Source organism: Nuphar pumila, chromosome 13 (assembly GCF_984573655.1).
Source record: "Nuphar pumila chromosome 13, dmNupPumi1.hap1.1, whole genome shotgun sequence".
Taxonomy (NCBI): domain Eukaryota; kingdom Viridiplantae; phylum Streptophyta; class Magnoliopsida; order Nymphaeales; family Nymphaeaceae; genus Nuphar; species Nuphar pumila.
Genome location: NC_143261.1, coordinates 27,360,164 through 27,381,439, shown reverse-complemented (window position 1 = coordinate 27,381,439; position 21,276 = coordinate 27,360,164). Strand labels below are relative to the sequence as shown.

General features: G+C 41.2%; 1 protein-coding gene across 1 annotated transcript; it reads right to left on the bottom strand.

The window, feature by feature from the left end:
- Window positions 1-9,294: 9,294 nt before the first annotated feature.
- On the bottom strand, window positions 9,295-21,016 carry LOC149818182 (putative metal-nicotianamine transporter YSL7). The gene is made up of 7 exons (XM_089984251.1): window positions 20,442-21,016; window positions 18,765-18,928; window positions 18,548-18,645; window positions 11,987-12,121; window positions 11,248-11,437; window positions 10,875-11,158; window positions 9,295-10,279 (listed from the first exon to the last, which is right to left on the bottom strand). Exons 1-7 carry the CDS (start codon window positions 20,794-20,796, stop codon window positions 9,466-9,468), a joined length of 2,040 nt encoding a protein of 679 aa, XP_089840377.1. The 5' UTR covers window positions 20,797-21,016; the 3' UTR covers window positions 9,295-9,465.
- Between the last annotated feature and the right edge of the window lie 260 nt (window positions 21,017-21,276).

The window sequence follows — 21,276 nt, the reverse complement described above, 5'->3', positions numbered from 1 at the left end:
ACAGTATTGAAATTACAGTATAGAGTACACAACACAAAGTGCAAATACGGCATGGAGACATATTTTGATGAAAATGGAGACGATGTGTTCCAAATATCATACTGATTCGCCATTCAGGTACCGTCGGTTTGACTATTGCTGGTTCACGAAGTAGAAGATAATCATATCGTCCAGTGCTTGTGCGACTATATATGAGCCAAAAGATCTACTGCTCAACCACCGTGATAAATGAATAATGTACGATTAATCAAAAAACTTACGATATATCCTTTGTTGTCCGTACGCAATGCATAATGGAAAACAATTGTGGTGTTACATTCAAAGTTGTTTGTGACTGGTTTCCCTCCTTATTCAATTCCGCAGCAGAATTCCAAGCGCGCCGCTTGATCATGTTGAGTAGGGGTGGCAATCGTGTCGGGTTGGCGGGTCGACCCAATGGGTTGACGGGTCATCATACCTCAACCCGAACCCGACCCGTTTATTAAACGGGTCGGTTGTGGCAAACACGAACCCGACCCGTTTAATAAACGGGTAACCCGACACGACCCGCCAACCCATTTAATAAATGGGTTGGGTCGGGTAAACGGGTTCTCAGGTTCGCGGGTCAGGTTGACGGGTCGGGTTGATGGGTTGACGGGTCGGGTTGGCAGGTTGACGGGTCGGGTTGGCGGGTTGGCAGACGGGTTGGCAGGTCGGGTTGGCAGGTTGGCGGGTCGACCCACCCGCCTAACCCGTTTATTAAACAGATCAGCCGGGTTGGCGGGTTGGCATACCCCCAACCCGAACCCGACCTGTTTAATAAACGGGTTACGCGGGTCGACCCGTTTATTAAACGGGTTGGCTTAAGCCCAACCCGAACCCACCTAAGAGGCGGGTTGGCGGGTCTTGTCAGAAATTGCCACCCCTAATATTGAGGTTGTCCTTCCTATTCACTGGACAACGATTTGTAGTAGTGATCATCAGTTGAATGACGATTTGTAGTAGTGATCTGTCTGTGTCTATGAACTCAACTCCTTTTGCATCCTTTGTTGTCCTCTCCTCTTTAACAGCCACAACTATCTTTTGATACTTGTCAACAAGTCGCTGGTAGAAGGATGGCACACCCATCGCTGGATAGTTTATGCTGTGAGCCAAACAACGATTTGTAGCTTCTGCAGGAAGTCGATTCATGGCATCACTGAATGGCGATTTGTGGTTATCGTTTAATAGCGATTTGTGACATCGCAGCATAGTGATTTGCGATTGTCCTTCGAATGTCAATCTAAGCGGGCTGAGAAGGGTTGTTTAAGTAAGCTTTTTTGAGTCATTGATCAAGGTTGTGATTCATTTTATGATCTGAGTAAGCTTTCACCTGCGTTTTTTCAGGTAGGTGGTTACACAATGTTGGACTTGAGTAATGATAATCAAAGGAAATCATTTTATGATCTGAGTTTTTTTGGTTGATTTAAACAAATTCTTTATTTATTGAATTGTGATTTACATCCAATAAATAGAATGTGTCCCAACATAGCTGCCAATCTACTTCTAACATTGAAATAGAAAATATAAGACACATACTACAAGTTTCACAGGAAACACAAACCTCCTCCCAACATTGATTATATACCAAAAGACTTCTAAAGCGCAATTTACGATAAATAAAATAATAATCAATTTTACAAGATGTTTATATGCACAAGTACAAAGAAAAAGAAGGGCACTCGTAGCTTGTGAACATGACACTATCTTGGAAGTAGATTGGCAGCTATGTTGGGACACATTCTATTTATTGGATGTAAATCGCAATTCAATAAATAAAGGACTTGTTTAAATCAACCAAAAAAACTCAGATCATAAAATGATTTCATTTTATTATCATTACACAAGTCCAACATTGTGCAACCACTTAGCTGGAAAACGCATGTGAAAGCTTTCTTACATCATAAAATGAATCGCAACTTTGATCAATGCCCCAAAAAAGCTTATTGGAACAACCATTCTCAACCCGCTTGGATTGACATTCCAACAATACCCGCAAATCACTATGCTGCAATGCCATAAATCACTATTCAATGATAACCACAAATTGCCATTCAGTGATGTCATGAATCGACTTCCTGCAGAAGCCACAAATCGCTATCTATTGGTTTAAGCAAATCCAACCACGGACCGCAAGTCGTCACTGGCAAATCACTATAAACTCTTAACAAATCCGACAATGTGGAAATCGGGTCATGCAAAGAGGCATGAAAGCTAAATTAATAGCCCACACGAGATTCCTGTGTCCCATACCTCTCTGTCGAATGCATCAGAGCCTGTCATGAAATAGAAAATATAAGACACTGCATTAAGTTTTACAAGAAATGCAAACCTCCTCCCAACATTGATTACATACCAAAAGACTTGTAAAACTGAAACTATCGTTGCTGGAAATCTGGTCGGGAGGAATGAAGGTTTCAACGTTTGGTGTTACTTCTATAGGGTATTGTTGTATGTTGGACATTACACGAGTTAGATATTGACAAGCTTCACGTAATGGAAAGCAATATAATGTCTTACATACCTGTTCATTCGAAGGGCTTTGTTGTTTTTTATTACAGCTTGATTGTTTCTTAGTCCTTTTCTTGCCAACCAATTCTACTTCACCCTTTGCCCTCCGACGACTGCGATCAGAGGCCGGTTTTCTTTTCATACCCTTCGCTTCATAAATATGTCCATCATAATCAACAACGTTCACTACTGACTTGTTGAAGATAATGTTTATGCTTTGGCGCAACTTCTCAGGAGTGTCGAGCGAAACATGATTTTCACCTACGTTGTTCGATCCCATTATCTTCGACTGGTATTCATTCGCTGCAATGGACTTAAGGTGAATTAACTTCAAGTTTTCAAGTAACTGCATTGAAGCTTTTCTCACGCATACATAGCCTTCTTCACTTCTCGATGCCAAATCAACAACATGCATAAATGACCTACACAGTTGTTGGTAACGGGAGGCTATGTGGCACTTCTCGTCAACAACAGATTTACTCATATTGTCTATAGCAATGGTTTCAATCTTTGCACGTCTCTTTCATCTTCGCATTACGTAAGACTCAGGTATTTCTTGTATCTTCTCTTGATTGAGTGCCTTTAATGCATGACAACATAAAATACCTTTGAATTCATACATTTTGCATAAACATTCAACTCTTTTGTTGTCAACATTGTACGTGACATGTGCTTCTTGCCTTTCGTGATGCTTTTTGCCCTGCCATAAAATATGGTATTTGTGCATATTCTCGGTTTGCACGAGTTCTTCTATTTTGCAATTCATGACATGTAACACCTCTTTCTTGATTCATTCAAATACAGTTAGTGTATACAGAGCTGCAGGTCGCATCAATATTTTCATGCCAAAAGTTAGAGGTCGTGAGTTGAAGCATTTCATGCCTTGTTCAAGCTCATTCTATCTTAGACTGTCTATAAATAATTCATATTGTTCCATGAAACGAAACATTTTCAAACATGAATACAAGATTTTCTTCAGTGTGGCATGCATAGATTTAGCTCTTTGTGTGCTTATCATACCAACACAAAAGTATTGTCTTCCATATGCCAATGCCTACTTCTCTTTTTCTGCATATAAATTTTGTAACTACAGACAATCTTGAAGGTCGTATGTCTGAATCATTTCCTCCCAATCAGACATAAAGGTGATCTCGTCTATGCTCTCAAGCACACGCCTAGTAAACTTTTTGTCAAACCCTGTTTTCTGATTAAATATGTGTCCTATGTTCTTTGCTGCATTTTGAAAGATATGCCACAAACATAGGCGATGATGTGCATCTGGCCACACGTGAAGCACTGCAGCCACAATTGCGTGATCACCATCTGTAAGTACAGCTTCAGGTTGCTTCCCGTTCATTGCCTGTGTAAATACTCTGAATAACCACTCAAAGTTTTCCTTGGTCTGGTCATACAAAAACACCCCGCCTAATATACAACTTTGTGCATAATGGTTCACTCTGACAAACTGCGCAAATGACCATTGTTCAGTATTAATCTTTACTGTAGTATCAAATACAAGCACATCATTGAAGCATTCATAATCTACTCTTGACTTTGAATCTGCCCAAAACATATTCACAGCATATCCATCTTCGTCCACTTGCATTGCACTAAAGAAATCATGTTCATTGCTTGATTTATTCTGTAAGTAATCAACCAAAGAACATATTTCTCCTTTCTTCATGTTATCTGTCCTCTTCCTTCTCAAGTGGTTTCTTAGATCCAAAGGTATGAATGACACATTATCGCAAGCACCGTCGATGTGGGCAAACAAATTGTATGTCTTCTTTGGTGCAATGTCGGCGCTATCGGCTATTTCAGCCATTGCAGCATGCGCTACAGTTACTTTACGATATGACCTTAGCATAGGAGTCATAAATGATGCAGATAAATCATGATTATGATCACTGATTAAAGTACGAACTACAAATTTCCCATTCGGATGTCTTCTCAAAACCATTCTCGCTTGACATCCACATCTTGATTCTGGCATGCTTCTTGTTGGATTTCCCATTGATTTCTTCCAACCTTGCTTGGAACAAACATACGTCTTTCTAACCAAGACACCCAGTGCATTTTTGGACCAAGAAAACCTTCTCACACTGAAGCCAACCTTTAAGGCATAATCATTGTAAAATTTATATGTAGCTTTCTCGTTATTAAACTGCATTCCTTCTACAGGAACAGAGTCAAGTGTAATTTCATGTACATTCCCAGTTCCTACACTTTTATTATGTGTACTGACATCAAAATCTACCTCATTATTGAATTGCATTTCCACTACTGAAACATTCAAGTCTAGTGTGCTTTCATTTACGTTCCCGGTGCCTACTCTTTTATTATGTGTACTGTCATGGTAATCTACCTCATTATTGAATTACATTTCTTCTACTGGAACATTCAAGTCAAGAGTGGGTCTAATGCCTGCACCTTTTTTTTCATGTGGATCATTAGCGCAAATGTTTAATTCTTCAGTTGCGTCATTAGTATAGATGTTCAATTCTCCAGATCTTTCAATTGATTGAGCTACATCATCTTTATTACTACCTGATGATAAGCTCAACAAAGTTTTAAGCAATATATCAATTGGTGTTTGCAGCAAAATAACAAACAAATCGATATTAACTAACAAAAATATATCTCAAAAAAAATGGGAGTATGTTACTAATACAGGGGTTTGAGATACAATGCATGTAATGAGTGAATGTATGATACCTGATGGGGTAGAGGCCCTTCCTAGCATTTGTAAACAAGCATTCTTGTCAACAGGTCCCAACGTCTTACAAATATCGATAAGTTTCCAACCATTGTAAGAACAAGATCTACCTGCAATAACCAAACAATGCCTTAATGGCACACAAGACGACATGCCTTCTTCATCGATAGCATGATGAGATGGAAAGCTACTCACGCCGCCTTAATGGCACTGGTTGGAATGTTTATGCATCATTGCTTTCTTCCATAATGCCTAACAACAACGAAAAAGAAGAGAAGAAAGTGAAATTTTTTGTAAGCAATATATCAATTTGTGTTAGCAAGCGCATACGTTTACTGCGATTTAATCAGGATGCATATAACAATGGATATCGATAAGGTTAAGCAAGTCAAAGCAACGATTTAATGAATGACAGTATCCAAGCAAGTGCGGTTTGATATTTGCTTATACTAAGCATCGAGTTGTCACTTACCATGCCAATAAAAGATACATGTCATACATGTGTGTTGACGATAACGCTCTCATTATATCCACGATGTTATAAAGCGAGTTCAATAGAAATCGCTGACAGAGCAGCGGTATGAATGCGAAAATCGCCCCCGCAATCGTGTAACGATGTGTTTCTGCGCACACATACGTTTTCAAAGTCTGTGTACAAATATCTTAGAAATACATATTACAAAACATATAATATCTTACAAAGCGATATGAATATCGAATAATATATTGAAAATCGATACGACAGTTCAGCATAATAACTTACAACTCGACAATACAAAACCATAATATCTAAAAGGTCGATAAATATATCGCACAATAAATTACAAATTGATACGAAAGAAATCGAGCAAAATAGCAAACAAATCGATATTAACTAACAAAGATATATCTCACAAAAACATGAGTATGTTACTAATATAAGGGTTTGAGATACAATGCGTGTAATGAGTGAATGTAGGATACCTGATGGAGTAGAGGTCCTTCCTAGCATTTGTAAACAAACATTCTTGTCAACAGGTCCCAACATCTTACAAATATCGATAAGTTTCCAACCATGCCTTAATGACACACAAGACGACATGCCTTCTTCATCGATAGCATGATGAGATGAAAAGCTACTCACGCCGCCTTAATGACACTGGTTGGAATGTTTGTGCATCATTGCTTTATTCCATAATGCCTAACGACAGCAAAAAATGAAGAGAAGACACGAGAATGTTTTGTAACACAAGGCATGCACGAGAAGGCGACAATGTGTTGTAAAACAGGATAAAAAACAAGGCGGAAACCTCGACTGGAGACGAAGGCAAAGTTTGGGTTGATAATGGGAGCTACTGTTACAACAGATGGTGCAAGAGTTTCATGAATAGGGAACGTCTCCACTTTAAATAGTTAACATCAAACTTTCTGGATGGAGGAGTTTTTTGTCCTTTGCTCGAACCGTATTTTCCCAACTTTTGAATGGAGGATATTTTTGTCATTTCCTCGAACCATCATTTCAGAGCAAGAAAAGCAAGTAAGGGTGATTAAGTCTTTGCAACAGCACCGGAGTTCGATGCAAAGTTATGTCATCATACACGGGAATACGAGCCCCATGTGCCTAAATACGTGGTGCTCATTCGACCCCCCGAACACAGACGTGGGATTCAGTGAATCATCGGGGGCGAACATACACCACCCTCCCGTGTTTTGGTATCACCTAACTCAACAACAATGATCTTAACATATGTTTTTTTAGAAAATGACTATACTATAGGGCTGATTTGACACATTTTTTGAGATGCCTTATAATTTTTTATATTATTTTTATTTTTAAAATTGCAAATATTTACATTTAAACTTTTTATTTAGATTTAAAATTACTTTTTTTACTATTTGCACATGCGAATTTTTTATATATGTAATTTTTTTTCTAAAATATATGCTTTTTTTTCATAACAATCTTTCTTCTTAAATATTTAATGTTGAAAACTTGTGTTTTTATAGTTGTTGAAAAGTTGAGACATATGACTATAACTTTTATGTTTTTAATCTAAATTTAAAACCTTTGTAGGGTTTTTTTTAGTTTCAAAACCGAAACGGAAACAATCGAACAATATATCGTTAAATAACGTTTTGACCCATAAAATGAAGAATTTTAGAAAAATACACACAAAAAAGAAGTTAGACAAATACATTTTCAACGACACTTGATTCATTAGAAAACAACGAACGAGCGTTGAAATGCAACTCTAACAATGTTCCTTAAATAAGAGAAGAACATGTGCGGTTGTTCCTTTTCTATTTATTCTATGATATTTTTTGGCTACATGCATTAGAAATCTGGAAAAACAATAATAAAAAAAAAAGATAGATTACGACATTAGTTTTCCAACTCCACCAAGATCACTTTTATCTTATGAGTAGTTGGATAACAATGTCCTTTGAAAGATACATTGTTCAATATAAGCATCGAAAGGAAGTATGCATAAAATATAAGTGAGGATGAGGAAGTGCTTATAAAATGTGAAAGTCCGTAAAAAATGAGGAAGTCCACATAAAAATAAGTGTGAACATCTTATTAAACTCAAACTTTAAAACTTCGCAAATATCTGACTATGTTCGCATATACCTCAAAAGTTTGCATAAAAATAAGTGCAAATATTTTGCTTAACTTAAAAAATCGCATGTATTTAATAGGAAATCGCATGTTTAGAAGAAAAATCACATATATAAAAGGAACTTTGCATATATTTATGAGAAAATCACATGTATAAGAAGAACTTCACATATATTTAAGAGGAAATCACATGTTTAGGAGGAACTCCACATATATAGAAAGAAAATCGTATATATTTTTTGCAAAACAGTCTCTGTTAATTGATCTGTATCTCTCTGATCCGATGTAAAAAAAACTTGCATTTTTATAGTCATTGAAAAGATAAAACACAAGTCTGTAACTTTTTTGTTTTGAGTCAATCAAAAACCCCTTTAGGGTTCTCTTTTTTTAGTTTCAACATTACAATAGAAGTATGCTCTGCAGATTAGAATAGTCAAACAATCTATATTCTAAAGAATATTTTTTTTCAGCTACTTATCAGAACAAGGTGATCTTGGTGGTATTAAAAAGTTAATGCCTTGATCTCTTTTTTTTCTATTTTTTTTTATTTTCAACATAGTTGGCTACAAAAAAGTATAGAACTGACATAAAAGGTGCAACCACACTTGTTCAAGTATGCGGAACATACTTCTATTCTAATTTTGAAACTTAGAAAAAGGAACTCTAAAGGAGATTTCGGTTTTGACTAAAAACAAAAAAGTTATAGGCGTGTGTCTCATATTTTCAATGACTAAAAATGCAAGTTTTTGACGTCGGATCAAAGAGATACAAATATGAGAACAAAGAATATTCTGCATAAAACAATCATATATTTGAAAAGAAATTCACATATATTTAGGAAGTTTGCATGTGCGAAAGGTAAAAAAGACTTTTTAAAGCTGGATATTTTGAACATAAGAAGAATAGCGAAAATTGCAAGGCATTTCAAAAAATGTGTCAAATTAGCCGTACAGAGCCTAATTGCACTTGATCTAGAGTGGATAAGAGCATGCTAGTAGCAATTTTTTTTGATAATCTAAGGGAAAAACTCCCCCGTCACTGACTGCTCATTGGTTGTACTTTGGTTGGTAAAACCTTTGAGGTCTCCCCTGCCCACCGGAGAGTACACTTAGCTTTGACCTTGCGGCAAGGACCACCACCCCTGGGTTTCAAACTTCCGATGTCCCGTCAACTTGGTGACATTCACAAGTTGCCCCTACCAGATGAGCAGAGACTTTGTGACACTTTAAAAACATGTTAAGACTTCATTCAAATTCATTCAGTTGGTCTTGTTTCAACGGTTAACTGTAATTTCCTTCATCTAGAATTTGAAAAAAATATTTTTAGTGCAGCATGTTTTTTTCCAAGATTAGCAGATGATCGCTAAGCAAAATATTCATGCACTCGTATCACCATTCTCATTGAGACGAAATCAACATGCTTATTGTTAAAGAGTAGGAAGATTGACTAATTGAGAGACGGGAGTAATTGAAATCACATTAGGCTAAAAAGACCTTTTTGAACAACACAATTCCCCCCACGCAACTTGATTATCCAACTACCCACATTCAAGCCCTTTGGGATTAAGAGTGCCTGTACAAAAATAAGCTCCGGTTCCAGCATCCCGTTTAGGATATACTATCTAACCGAACAACAAATTATCCACCTGCGCATTAACTGCTCGAGACAAGAACTTCATGCAGATTGGTGGTTTCACCTTGGCCAAAGATAGTACAGATGCAGGCAATGTCCATATCCCATCCCCACATATCAACCCTGATGCAACTGCGGGGCCGTATGCCGTTGCCTTCGCCTTGTCGATGCGCTCCCACACATACAGAATCAAGCTCCCTAAGCACATGTCGATCGTGAAGTAGCCCCCTATGTAGAACGGGATCGCCATGGCCATTGGGATCGGCACGTATTTGGCCCACTTCTTGGGCAGGAACATGTTCTTGACCAGGTTGATCACGATGGCAGCTGCAAAGAAGATACAGCACAGCTGAAAGCAGTGGGCAGGCAATGCAGAGAAACCCTCTACTCCAAGTATGGCAATGTTCCGATAGAGCGCCGCGTATGGTGCGTGGTACTCGCTGTGAGGGGACCCGACCTTGAAGGCCTTGTAGAAGAGCCAGAACACGCTTGGTGCAATCACACAGCCCATAGCAGTTCCAACAACTTGGCTAACAAACATGGCCCTTGGAGAGGCTAGCGTCAGATACCCAGTCTTGAAGTCCTGCATCAGGTCGGACGCAGTCGAGACGATGCTCATCATCACACCACAAGCAGCCAAGCCAGCAAGAACGCCACCATGATGCGAACCGGCCCAGGCACCAATAATGAAGATGGCCAGCTTCCCGTAGGTGGAGGCAAGGCTCCAGTCAGTGAGACCACAGCCATATGCATTACAGAAGCCTAGCCCCGGTGCAATGATATAAGCCACAAGGACATAGTACCTGTCAAAAAATTGAAGCTTTGTTTGTATCAATAAAGCAATCACTGTAAATGTGTATCTTTTCTCACTCATTTCTCTCCTAGAAACATGCCAAGATATAACTGTTAGTCTCAGTTTCTCTCTCTCTCAAAAAAAGCTGTTAGTCTCAGTTCTATGAAGACCTGTGTTTTTAGCTCTGAGCGGGTTTGATATGTAGAAGATGATTTGTACATTATGGGCATTTTCACACATCATCTGAATCATGACCAGGTTCAGTACTGCACAAAATAAGTATTCTGAGTTTCATGGTTATGGCTCCTAAGTTCTGGTTGGAAACGAATTCACATGATTCACGATGCCAACCTGGTATATGATGCATACTATGGGTTTGTAAACTGAAGGTTTGGACCACAGATATGCAAGAGAATGCAAGCAGAATTTTCTTAATAGCCTAGTGTATATTTAATATTCGAACGATAATATATTCCAAATATTTAATGCAGAATTTGTTAATGGAGGGTATGGAGGCTCTGGGTATCATCACTTGTTGACATATACTTAAATGTGTGTGTTTGTGCATGCACTCATGGAGAGAGAGAGAGAGAGAGAGCACTAACCATTTCAACTGAGGGAAGATTTTGGGGAGGACAGGGGTAGCAATCGCCATGATAGCAACATAGCCACCGATAGCGTAGTGAAAAGGAATGCTGTCTCTCATGAAGAACTCATTGCGACGCTGCTCATCATAACTGATGGCATGCGGTGAGGCCGCACCAGCCTCAGGGATTATGGCAGTGTCCTTCCTCTTCATCTGCTTATAGAATGCCATTGCAGTGCAAAGCAAGACACTCACAAAATTGTAGAGACCATCACCGAGGATCAAGGCAATGGAAATGAAGATCTAGAAAAATAGCAAATGCATCACTAAAGTTGTGAACATCATTTACATAAACAAATAAGAGACATAAGAAAGAAAGAAAGAAAGAAAACCTTGTATCCATTAAGGCTATGAAGGGAACTTTTTGGCAACTCTGCAGAATACCAGTGCCCTGCCTTCTTGTCAATCAGAGGCCACATGACTCCCCATGAAAGAATTGCACCTAAAAGCAGAGAGATGTTCACAATATACGGGCATATCATCCCAGCACCAACATAAGTTGAAGAGAAATCAAAGTAAAACCTGCGGTTTCATTAAATCAAACTGTCAACTTGAATCATCTAAAATGCTCATAGAAAATTGGCATGAGTTAAGAAGATACAAGGTGTGCCGTCCTAAATATGACATACATCCTACATTGCCGAAGATAACCAGACATCTACTCATAGACATGCTAAGGAGATAAGAGAAACAGGAAAACATGATTGCCCACAATCAGAAGCTACTTTTAACAAGTGGAGATCAGTTTCACAAGTTAGTTTTCAAGGTATCCCCGTGGTGAAGAAAGATGTCAAAGACGAATCGTCAGTCATGGCCATCCGAGTCCTGCTGTTTCCAAGGACGGTCCAGCTTTAGTTTCTGGTGGGATCTAATGAACAAAGATTTTGTGTGCTAACACCACTTCAATACACAATTTGGTGGATTACTATTGTCATAATTAAGGCCAAGCTCATACAAAATGCTAAGACTGTTCTTGACCAATTTATATATTTGAAAAGCGCACACCCAGTCACCAATTTTAGAAGTCAAGTTTTATTTTCTTTTGAGGTTAAGGAATATTAAGAGGACTACCTGTTGGTAAAAGCTTTGAGACCAAATGTAGGGAAGCTTCCAAACCCACAGTTGTCGCCACCAGTGTAGAACCATTGGAAGAAGCCCCACAAAAAGCTAAAAGAGAAAAATCTTCCAAGCACACTCACCTGCTTCCTGTACAAAACACAATAAATAAAATTATATGAAAAAGAACCGCACCTAAACACACTATTAGTGATCGAATCTAAAAGAATACTAAGAATCACTTAGCAGAAGCTTAAAGGCACGCAGACCATAGTATCAATCCTTGTTGTTCACAATACACTCATTAATATGGGAGGGTAGTGTATGTTCTCCCCCGATGATTCACTGAATCCCACGTCTGTGTTCGGGGGTTTGAATGAGCACCACATATACAAGCACATGGGGCTCGTATTCCCGTGTATGTTGACATCACTTAGCATTGGAGTCTGGTGTGGTTGTAAAGACTTAAGTACCCTTTCTTGCTATTCTTTTCATAAAACGACGGTTTGAAAAAATGACAAAAATACCCTTCATTCAAAAAAGAAAAAATAAACGGTTTAAAAAAAGGACAAACATGTCCTCCATCCAGAAAGTCAAAGATGATGTTGACTCTTCAAAGTCTACACAGCGAAACGAACCTTAATCATTTCGCCGATAGTGATCCGGCGAAACGATGGTGAGCCGACGATCTGATGGTGAGCCGGTGATCCGATGGTCATCCGGCAAAACGAACCTAAGCCATAAAAAATGTCTGTTTGAACTTTTTATCGTCATCTTATTCTTCTTTCTTCTCCGTAAAACACTGTAAAACCCTCTCTCTCTCTAGAGAAAAAATCAAGGGAAGCAAAAAGTTCCCCCTGGAGAAGGCCATAAACATCAACTCTCTCACTCTCTCTCCCTTTTCTTTCTACTTCTGTGCACATCCAGCAGACGATCCTACATTGCTCCATCAAACACTGATTGACCTGCACACTGACTGTAGCATCATTCAATTTGATGAGTTGTGGAGCCTGATTCATAAATTTTGCCCTTACAGGAGGGGGTTTGGGGGCTCCTCCCAACGTGGGTAGCATCATTCAACTTGATGAGTTGTGGATCCGGATTTAGAGTTTTTGCCCTTACAGGAAGGGGGTCCGGGGGCTCTCCCCCGGCGCGGGTCCCTTTTTTAACTATCGAAAAAGAGCAATAAAGTGTTTTCTTTCCCATGATTTTTCTATTTTTCTTTTTCTGTTTCTTTCCCATGATTTTTTCAATGACTCACCTACAGCGATTTTTAGTATTGTCGGGTCTCCAACGAGCCCCACAACGATTTATAGTGTTGCCCGGTCTTCCAACAACGATTTGTAGTATTGTCGGACTTTCCTACAACAATTTGTAGTATTTTCGAGTCTCCAACGAGCCCAACAACGATTTATAGTGTTATCCGGCCTTCCAATAGCAATTTGTAGTATTGACGGGCCTTCGTACAATGATTTGTAGTGTTTTGGGATCTCCAATAAGTCCCACAACGATTTATAGTGTTATTCAGTCTTTCAACAATGATTTGTAGTATTGTCGAGCCTTCCTACAACGATTTATAGTGTTTTCAGGTCTCCAACGAGCCTAACAACGATTTATAGTGTTATTTGGTCTTCCAACAACGATTTGTAGTATTGACAAGCCTTCCTACAACGATTTGTAGTGTTTTCGGGTCTTCAATAAGCCCCACAACGATTTATAGTGTTATATGGTCTTTCAACAACGATTTGTAGTGTCTTCCGCAAATCATTATAGCGATTTGTAGTGTTTTTGGGTTGCACAACACAAAATAATAGGGATCTAGTTTTTAGTTAAAATAAGGAATGAAATGACCATAAAAATCGCTGAAAATTTACATGAATAAACTAGGCTTAATAATGAAGACACCATTTTTTACGAATTTGGAATATGAACTTTGGTTAGGGAGATATGACCATGACAAGTTGGTCCTAATTCGGGTAGCGATTTACAGTGATTTGCTTACTGAATAACGCTACAAATCGCTATAGTGATTTGCGGAAGACATTACAAATAACTTTATTGCTCTTTTTCGATAGTTAAAAGAGAGAAAGAAAATAAAAAAATTATACAAGGCTCCAAAAAAAATTGGTTCGGGGGGCGCTCCCCCCCGCCAGAGGCGGCCCCCCTGGACCCCACCCGCTAACCGCGCCGGGGGGGAGCCCCCGAACCCCCCTCCTATAAGGGCAAAAACTCTAAATAAGGCTCCACAACTCATCAAGTTAAATTAAACGATGCTACCCACACTGGAAGGAGCCCCCAAACCCTCCTTCTGTAAGGGAAAAAACTCTTAATCAGGCTCCACAACTCATTAAGTTGAATGATGCTATCCATGCTTGGAGGAGCCCCCAACCCCCCCCCCCCCCCCCTCTCCTGTAAGGGCAAAAACTTTGAATCAGGCTCCACAACTCTTCAAGTTGAATGATGCTACCCACGTTGGGAGAAGCCCCCAGACCCCTCTTCTGTAAGGGTAAAAACTCTGAATCGGGATCCACAACTCATTTAGTTGAATGATGCTACACACGCTAAGAGGAGCCCCCAAACCCTCCTTCTGTAAGGGTAAAAACTCTGAATCAGGCTCCACAACAGTCAATGTGTAGGTCAGTCGGTGCTTGATGGAGCAATGTAGGATCTTCTGCTGGATGTGCACAGAAGCAGAAAGAGAAAGGAGAGAGAGAGTGAGAGGGTTGATGTTCATGGCCTCCTTCAGGGGAGATTTCTTTCTCGGATAATCCTGCAGTGTAGAGGTTGGGTCTTAAATAATCATCTTCGGGGCACTTAAGTCTTTACAACCACTCCTTTTCTAGAATCGTCATTTTTTTTTGGCACCAATGGAGGAGAGGGTACTTAAGTCTTTGCAATCACATCAAACTCCAACGCTAATTAATGCTGACAAACATGGGGATACGAGACACACATGCTTAAATACGTGGTGCTTTTTGGGACCCCCGAGCATGAGATGCCCTGTTCGGGGGATAGCATATAACCTGCTTCGCATTAATATGATTAAGATCATTGACAAGTTCTTAAACGAGAATAAAAAATGCTATTTCTATCCATACTTTTTGTGGCCAGGTCAGACTAAGCAAAGCATCAGTATGAATCAACAACTGTTCCATCACTTTCAGTCATTCCAATTGTTTCATCACACATGCAAAAACGCCCAAGGAGGGTTGGCGTAGTGGGGTGGAGCCTTGGCCTTTAGATGGGCGGTCAAGGTTAATTAGATCTCTTTGGGTGTTTCCCCTCTGCACAAGCTAACACTCAGCATGCGAAGCAGGTTATATGTCCCCCCCCCCCCCCGAACAGGGCATCTCATGTTCGGGGGTCCCAAAAAGCACCACATATTTAAGCATGTGCATCTCGTATCCCCATGTTTGTCAGCATTAATTAACATTGGAGTTTGATGCGATTGCAAAGACTTAAGTACCCTCTCCTTCATTGGTGCCAAAAAAAATATTGATTCTAGAAAAAGAGTGATTGTAAAGACTTAAGTGCCCCGAAGATGATTATTTAAGACCCAGACTCTGCACTGCAGGATTATTCGAGAAAGAAATCTCTCCTGGAGAAGGCCATAAACATCAACCCTCTCACTCTCTCTCTCTTCCTTCTCTTTCTGCTTCTGTGCACATCTAGCAAAAGATCCTACATTGCTCCATCAAGCACCGACTGACCTGCATATTGACTGTTGTAGAGACTGATTCGGAGTTTTTACCCTTATAGGAGGAGGGTTTGGGGGCTCCTCCCAGCGTGGGTAGCATCATTCAACTAAATGAGTTATAGATCCTGATTCAGAGTTTTTACCCTTACAGCAGAGGGGTATGGGGGCTCCTCCCAGCGTGGGTAGCATCATTCAACTTGAAGAGTTGTGGAGTCTGATTCAGAGTTTTTACTCTTACAGAATGGGCGTATGAGGGCTCCTCCCAGCGTGGGTAGCATAATTCAACTTGATGAGTTGTGGAGCTTGATTTAGAGTTTTTGCCCTTATAGGAGGAGGGTTTGGGGGCTCCTCCCAGTGTGGATAACATTGTTCAACTTGATTCATTGTGGAGCCTGATTCAGAGTTTTTGCCCTTACAGGAGAGGGGTTTGGGGGCTCCTCCCAGTGTGGGTAGCATCGTTCAACTTGATTTGTTGTAGAGCCTGATTTAGAGTTTTTACCCTTACAGGTAGGGGTGGCAATTTCTGACACGACCCACCCACCCGACCCGCCAACCCGCCTCTTAGGCGGGTTCGGGTTGGGCTTAAGCCAACCCGTTTAATAAACGGGTCGACCCGCGTAACCCGTTTATTAAACAGGTCAGGTTCGGGTTGGGGGTATGCCAATCCGCCAACCCGGCTGACCCGTTTAATAAACGGGTTAGGCGGGTGGGTCAACCCGTCAACCCGTCTGCCCGACCCGTCAACCCGACTCGCCAACCTGCCTACCTGCCAACCCGATCTGCCAACCTGACCCGCGAACCTGAAAACCTGTTTACCCGACCCAACCCAACCCATTTATTAAATGGGTTGGCGGGTCGTGTCGGGTTACCCGTTTATTAAACGGGTCGGGTTCGTGTTTGCCACAACCGACCCGTTTAATAAACAGGTCGGGTTCGGGTTGAGGTATGCTGACACGCCAACCCGACCCGCCAACTCGACCCGATTGCCACCCCTACTTACAGGAGTGGGTCCGGGGGCTCCCACCCGACACGGGTCCCGGGTGTCGTGGTCAAAAAATGCACAGGGTGTCGTGGTGAGAAAGACATATGTTTGTTCCAAGCAAGGTTGGAAAAAATCAATGGAAAATACAACAAGGAGCATGCCAGAATCAAGATGTGGATGTCAAGCGAGAATAGTGTTGTGCAACTCAAATAACATAGAATAATAGGGGTCTGGTTTTTAGTTAAAATGGGAAATGAAATGACAAAAGAAATCGCTGAAAATTTATAGGAATAAACTAAACTCAATAACGAAGACACCACTTTTTATAGATTTGGAATATGACCTCTAGTTAGAGAGATATGGCCCTGACAAGTTGGTCCTAATTCGGGTAGCGATTTACAGTGATTTGCTTACTGAATAACAATACAAATCGCTATAGTGATTTGCGAAAGACACTACAAATCGCTATAGTGAGATCCAACAACACTATATATCGCTGTAGGGCTTGTTGAAGACCCCAAAATACTATAAATCGCTATAGTGATTTGCGGAAGACACTACAAATCGCTATAGTGAGATTCAACAACACTATATATCGTTGTGGGGCTCGTTGAAGACCCAAAACACTATAAATCACTATAGTGATTTGCGAAAGACACTATAAATCATTGTTGAAAAGCCGAATAACACTATAAATGGTTATGGATCTCGTTGGAGACCCGAAAATAGTATAAATCGCTATAGGAAAGCTCGATAATACTACAAATCGTTGTTGAAAGGCCCCAAAAAATTTTGGTCCGGAGGGTGCTGCCCCCCGAGCCCCCCCCCCGCCAGGGGCGCCCCCTCTGGACCCCCGCCCGCTGACCGCGCAGCGGGATTCGTGCCGGGGGGAGCCCCCAGACCCCCCTCCTGTATGGGCAAAGACTCTAAATCAGGCTCTGCAACTCATCAAGTTGAATGATGTTACCCACGCTGGGAGGAGCCCCCAAACCCCCTCCTGTAAGGGCAAAAACTATGAATCAGGCTCCACAACTTATCAAGTTGAACGATGCTACAGTCAGTGTGCAGGTCAGTCGGTGTTTGATGGAGCAATGTAAAGAGAGAAGGGAGAGAGAGTGAGAGGGTTGATGTTCATGGCCTTCTCTAGGGGGAACTCTTTGTCTCCCTTGATTTCTTCTCTAGAGAGAAAGAGGGTTTTACAGTGTTTTACGGAGAAGGAAGTAGAAGAAGATGACAATGAAAAGTTTAAACAGACATTTTTGATGGCTCAGGTTTGTTTCGTCGGATGAGCATCGGATCGCCGGCTCACCATCGGATCGTCGACTCACCATCGTTTCACCGGATCACCATCGGTGAAACGATTAAGGTTCGTTTCGCTGTGTAGACTTTGAAGAGTCAACATCATCCTCGACTTTCTGAATGGAGGACATGTTTGTCCTTTTTTTGAACTGTTTGTTTTTTCTTTTTGAATGAAGGGCATTTTTGTCATTTTTTCAAACCATCGCTTTATGAGAAGAATAGCAAGAAAGGGTACTTAAGTCTTTGCAACCACACCAGACTCTAATGCTAAGTGATGTCAACATACACGGGAATACGAGCCCCATGCGCTTGTATACGTGGTGCTCATTCAAACCCCCGAACACAGACGTGGGATTCAGTGAATCATCGGGGGAGAACATACACCACCCTTTCCTCAGCATGGGCCTCCGGGGTGGGGGTTCTCGGCTTCTAGCTTCGGAGTTTTATGCCGCAGGCACAAGAACCGTAGGTATGGCAGGCTGAACCAGTGCGATCAGGTCTTCGTGCATCCGGATGCAGTTTCTTCGAGTTATAAATGAAAAAAAAAACACATGACAAAACCATATGTTTTTTCTACAAGGAATAGTTTGGTAAATACTTAGCAAGTTTGGCTCCGTGAGGAGTGTGGAAGCCGTTGATGAGAAAAGCAGTAGCAGTGCCACTCGGATATGTCAATTTGTAGTCGATAACCATGACCTGCAAAAATAATAAATAAAATTAGTGCATGCACAGAAGTAGAACGGAATATTTGAAAAAAGAAAAAAATTGGAGATCATGCATGAATGTTGGGTTGGGGGTGATTTTGTGAGGTTTACCTTCCTAAGGGGCACCACGGAGAAGAGGCCTACAAAACTGACAACGAAGAGGAAGCCAATCATCCATCCTAGGCCCGGTTCCTTTGTGTTGAAAGCGTCATTGCCTTCGGGTGATTGAGAGGCAACAACTTCGCTCATCCCAAACAAATAGCTTCCAAACCCGCCTGGCCAACGTCCACAAAGCTTATTCAGATATAGAATTGATTGGAACAGCAAGTGATCTTATCGATAGTGGAGCTAGTGCCTCCTTTTCTTAGAGGAATGGGAAAAGACTTACAACTCTCTCTCTCTCTCTCTCTCTCTCTCTCTCTCTCTCTCTCTCTATATATATATATATATATATATATATATATATATATATATATATATATATATATATATATATATATATATATATATATATATATATATATATATATATATACACCTTTATGCGAGCTTAGCCTAGTTCAACCACTTGATCAAGCTCGGCTCGTTTATACATATCGAGCCTGGACTTGTGTTCAAGCTCGATTCATTTATGTTCATGGACAAGCTTGAGCTGAGCTTAAAAAAGTCAAGCTCAAGCTAGCTCTGTTGGTTGTGCATCCCTATTGCAGCAAGGGACACCTTCCATAGGTTTCTAACTGTGGTCAACAAACCACAGTCTTCCCCTAACCAGGAAGGGAAAGCCCCTATGAGCGATTCTGAAAACTCTTTGTGTAATTACAGGATTATTGAAATCTTATTTGTTTAACTCAGCAATAGAAGTGATAGTTAAGAAAATAAGTATCAATAACAATAACCTTGTTTACGGCAGGCTTCCATGAACTCCACAATTAAGGATGTCAATGGATCCGATTTAATTTATCCGATATCTAACCAAATCGGACCCACTTAGTAGGATTTGGTAAGCCAAAACTATAACCGATTATAAGCAGATGCGGATATGATTTTGATTATAACCGTTAAAAAGGATTTTTTTTCTTCTAATATAACATTATTTTTCGCTTAAGAAGAACATCTAAAAATATTAGAACGTTTCACCAATGTTGTTAGTATCGTAGCGAACCCACCTGAATCGGCCAATTCGTTTGGTATCGGTATGAAACAAGGCTGATTCGTTTTAAAAAAAAAAAACGCTAACAAATCATTAAAAATAATTTTAATATTTAATAACACGTGTCAACCCTGCGTTAAAAAGTGGCCCGTTCAGATTGAGATCGATTCAGATCAGAATCCGAATCGGCTGATTCTATGAATCGTTTTGGAAACCGATTCAGGGCCGACTACCTCTGCCTTCAAAGAAACTAAGACTTTGGGAATCCGGTCCTCCTAGCCGCTAGCGGACAGAGGAGGGCCAATTTTACCGTTGATCGAACTCAAAACAAGAGAATCTCCCGCTTTCTCTTAAGAACCAGGCTTTAGATCAATCCGCTCAAATCCAAAAGAGGCAAAAAGAAAACCAGCAAAAATTCGATCTTTACCGTCAATTACGAAGGCTTCCACTTGCCACTAGCGGCTACCAGGGAACATGGAGAGAAAGACAAACAGTAAAGAAACTTAGAAAAGTGCACTCTTTCCCACAAAACAGCGAACTTTTGCCGCTGCTCACCGTTAGCGGCTAGCTGGAGAAGCATAGAGAGAGAGAGAGTGTGTGTGTGTGTGTGTGTGTGTGTGTGTGAGGGAGATGCTCACCGCTGAAGGCGATGCCGGAGCAGGCGACGACGCACGTCTGGATGACGGTGTTCTCCTGCCTGGTGAAGGGCTGCCTCAGGAGGCCCGTCTTATGGAGGAGCTTGGTCCACGTCTTGATGAAGAAGAAGCCGAGCAGCCCCGCCGCCACGTTCAGCGAAGGGATGATCCCCGTGGTGAGGTTGAGCTTCATCACTATCACGCAGAACATCACGCCGAGCACGAAGCTCACCGCGAACGCCCTGAAGGTGAGCTGCTCCTGCCACGGCGGCACCGTCTCCTTCTCGAACACCTGCTCGACTGAGAGCACCCCCGCAGCTCGCTCCTTCTCCTCCGGCCGGTGCCCCTCTTCCTCCATTGCCACAGAGAGAGAAAGCGGCTGGGGATAATAGATCTAGCGGGGTTTTCCGGCGGAAGACCACAGAGGCCGAAGTTGGGAGGTCGGAAGGAGGAAAGGCGGAGAATGGGGCAAATATACGGAGGGAGGAGAAGGGGGGAGGGGAGAATTACAGTTAGGATCCCAAAAAGGAGGAGGGGTCGGCAGAGGGGAGGGGCTCTCCTGGTTGAGATTGCCCCGAGTTGGAGAGGAGAGGGAGTCTTATATTAGCGGGTGGTTGTGGCCCGCCGGCCCCGCCCTGTGGGGGGACTCACGGTATATCCATGAAGAGGGGTGGTAAAAAAAAAAGAGGGATCACGGGGAAGGAGTTATGCTTTGGCCCCTGGACTTGATATTATTTACAGAATGATCCGATTTGTCATTTTTATGCAGCAGCAGCTGCAGGGTTGCAACTGAATCGGATATGGTCGGTTATCCGATCCGAGTTCGACATGTTACATC